Below are 3633 nucleotides of genomic sequence, written 5' to 3' on the forward strand. Positions count from 1 at the left end.
TTTTTTTTTTTTTATAAAATTCATTATTATGACTTTCAATACATTTAAATTCAAATACTGATTCAATATTTGAATATTTCCAAATCAACTATATATTCAAAAGAAATAATAAAGAAATTTCATTCGTAGGATTTAAATTCAACCTTACCAGTCGAACAGGGTCTCGTGGGCTCTTGTTACCAACTTTTTAACTGATTCTATTGATTCCCAGATATCAATCCAATTTATGGTGCCCTAGAATCAAACGACGCCGTATGCGCATTGCTACTTCTCTTATAGAAACGCATAATTCAAATTTTTTGCGTTTGAACTTCTGCCCCTGAGCACAGTGGTCCACTTTCCCTAACACAAAACTCATGAGCTGAAAAGTGAGAATTCCAAGAGGAAGATGGATGATTGGGATCTAAGCGCAGAGGAATTGGATTCCCTGGAAAGAGATGCTCTGAAGCAATTGGCTCAGCGCAGTTCCTCTTCAGCTGCTGCCACTACCAGTAACAGTAATTTCAGTAGGTCGAATGTGTCTTCTATGCCAGGGGTTGTGCCATCTTCCCGTTCTCCAGCCAAGCCCACCTGTCTCTCTCATCCGCCTGTGGATGGTGATAAGGTTTCCTTTCTTTTCACCCATCTCTTTTCTGTTGTTTCCCATTTAGTAATGTTGGTAGCCTGATAAGTAGATTGTGTTGTCTTGAAGTAGATAAAATTTGGTAATCGCTTTTAGAAGGGGCCTTGACGTTTGTTGTGAAAGTGCTTATATCCTTAGTAAGTTGAAAGCAATTATCCAAGCTCATGGAAATCTTCCCATTCTATCCTCTTTAGTATTCTTTTAGCTTTCTCTTCTTGAAACTCAGGAAGTAATTTGAGCTGCAAAGAAAGTGGATTGTTTTTTTAATGAGTTTTTTGTTTGTCAGAAATAAAATTGAGAGAGTCAGAGGTGCAAACTTGGAGACTACAACAATTCTTGGCTCTCCTCTTTCCTTTGCATTTTTGGATATCATGGGATTAAGTTCTTTAATTACCGCATGCATTAAAGCAAATTGCATTTCTCAAGGAAAATAAACCCTTGTAACTCATGCCATTAGCTTGCTCATTCTTCGTCTTGATTTGTGAAGCATATTAATACCTCACTGCAGGCAACAGTATTACCTTCAAAACTCGTGCCAAAGATAGTTGGTGAGTTCCTTTTGTTTTTACTTCATGTAAACTGTGTTCATATTTCTGATTGCCCATATTCTTACTTTTGCCTATTCCTGCATTCTGTGGGATAACTTACTCCTAAGTGCAGATGATTCTTCGAAGCAACAGCATCCGAAGATCACAGTCAAATTCTTTTTACATGCCAGTGGAAACATTGCAGCAAAATTTCCTTATGACAAGGTGTGCCTTTGCCTGTCTGACTTGTTTGGTTTAGTAGACATAAATATTAATTTTCCTGTTACCATCATTCTTTTATCTGCCAATAGGTACTCATAGGAGCCTTCCACAATATTCCAAGAGCCAGTTGGAATGCAAAAGAAAGGTCTGTTTCTCTTTTTGTGGACTTCTCCCTAGTTTAATGTAGTATCAATAAATTCTTAGTCTCTACTGTAAGGGGTCCAAACAAGGAAATTGCTCTCTTTATGATCATTTTAACCTTTTTGTCTGTTTTCTACTTGGATTTTGTTGATAACTATTTTTGTTTTATCTTTTGCAGATTGTGGATGTTTCCTTTGTCATCATTATCAACAGCAGAATGTGTTCTTCGGGATTTCCCTGGCTCTAATGTTGAGGTGATACTTACTGTTCTGGGAATCTTTGATTTGTTGTACTTTCATGTGTACATGTAGGGTTCGAATAGGTGTTATTGTCCATATCCTTCTCTATGTGAAGATTATTTATCATAATAGAAATAGTCAGCGAAAACCACTCTTGGAGTATGATCATACATGTGACTGATAGAAGTGATGGTTAATTTGATAATATTAGCTGTTATTTTTCCAGATAGAGAACTTGGATCCTTTGGTTAGGCGTGCTATTGCTGCTGCCACTGTGCTTCCAGATCTTCAAGGTAAAGTTGATTCTTTCCTTTGTGTTTAGCAACCTGAGCAGGGATGCCTTTCATCAATTAGATCCAAATAAATATAGTCTTTTCTGATGGATGCCTGAGCCAAACATTTATAAAATTGTCTACTACGGCACTTTTAAGTACTGTGGGAAAACCTATCTTGCATATGCCAGAAGGGCAAAGTTAGGGAACTTACTGATGGGTCTTGGAGGAGAATAGAATGTGAAGATTGAATTAAGTGTTTTAGTTGTACACTGTAGAATGGTATAAATGTTTCTTGAAGTTGGTGTATATGGACAATGTAGTTTGTATTTCAAAATTTAACCGTTGCTATTTTGGAAAAGTAAGAGAACATGATTCTAAGGGGAAAATGGGACTACATGTTCTTTTATCATCCAAATTTTTCACAGAATACTTTTCAAAATACAGTGGAGTGCACATATAATTTCTTTCCCCTTTCATGAACTTCTATGTTTTATAATTTGGTCAGGGCCAGGATTTTTGTGTATTACGCTGCCCAAATAATAAGTTTCTCAATTTCATGTTCTCAACAGACCGATATGAAAAGATCCCCGGTTATATTGAAGCAAAGCTCTTGCCTTTTCAGCGTGATGGTGTCAGGTATGTAAGACTAGTTCTGCAAAATACTTTGTTCTTTCATTTAGTAAGATCCAAGTTTCACATGTTAAATTTTGGTGACCTCAACATCTATTGATCTGTTCTGCTCAAATTGACATTTGAGTACTGATGATTCTGCCCTTTTAGATTTGTATTGCAGCATGGAGGGCGGGTCCTGCTGGCTGATGAAATGGGGCTCGGAAAGACTCTTCAGGTGTTGAGTCTTTGACTAAGATTCTGGTTTCTCGCTTGTATCATTCTCTTCAACTGGGACGTTTTTGCCAAAATAATACTCTTTCATAACATTATTTCATTCTGTGCCCAAACTAATTTGCAAATTGGAACAGAGTATAATAAATGTTGAAAGATGATTTTAAGTTTTTAAGGTTAAAAGCTGAACAAATGAAAATTTGACATCATCTCGGGAATTTACAATCTGCACTGGCTATCAGTTTTTTGTCTTGGAAAAATTTCTCTGGAAAGCCCTCCCCTCTGTGTATTGGACTTAAAAGGATGGTTCCTCAATTAGTTTGTCCCTGTAGATCCAATTTCCTCCCTCTTTTCATCATCAAGTTGTATGTTTGACAAGTGATCGGAAATTTGTCAACCCACTTTTTAATCTGGACAAATGAAAGAAATGTTAGCACATTCTACAGGCGATTGCGGTAACCTCTTGCATTCGTGAGGCATGGCCTGTTCTCATTCTGACCCCATCTTCCCTACGGCTGCAATGGGCTTCTGTAAGTAAATGCCAAACATCTTTGCTTAGATTTATTATTCATTGCACTTATTCTCTGCTGCTTTTTTGCAGATGATCCAACAGTGGCTGGATATTGCACCGTCACATATATTGGTATATTTCTGATTCTGATGTTTGGTCATTTCTTTTGATTACAATGCATGATAAGGCTTGATTTTTGCTGATTGGACCTTCCTCAAGTAGATTTATAAATTTCCCTGATATATATATATAT

At 36.8% G+C, this 3633-nt stretch overlaps 1 protein-coding gene across 1 annotated transcript; it reads left to right on the forward strand.

Moving 5' to 3' along the window:
* The first annotated feature begins 288 nt into the window (after positions 1–288).
* On the forward strand, positions 289–3524 carry LOC105155232 (SWI/SNF-related matrix-associated actin-dependent regulator of chromatin subfamily A-like protein 1). The gene is made up of 10 exons (XM_011071103.2): positions 289–604; positions 1131–1170; positions 1283–1374; positions 1461–1516; positions 1691–1766; positions 1978–2044; positions 2596–2662; positions 2807–2873; positions 3316–3399; positions 3471–3524. Exons 1-10 carry the CDS (start codon positions 389–391, stop codon positions 3522–3524), a joined length of 819 nt encoding a protein of 272 aa, XP_011069405.2. The 5' UTR covers positions 289–388.
* The last annotated feature ends 109 nt before the right edge of the window (positions 3525–3633 follow it).

This window comes from Sesamum indicum, unplaced genomic scaffold (genome assembly GCF_000512975.1).
Source record: "Sesamum indicum cultivar Zhongzhi No. 13 unplaced genomic scaffold, S_indicum_v1.0 C00773, whole genome shotgun sequence".
In the NCBI taxonomy this organism is placed as follows: Eukaryota; Viridiplantae; Streptophyta; class Magnoliopsida; order Lamiales; family Pedaliaceae; genus Sesamum; species Sesamum indicum.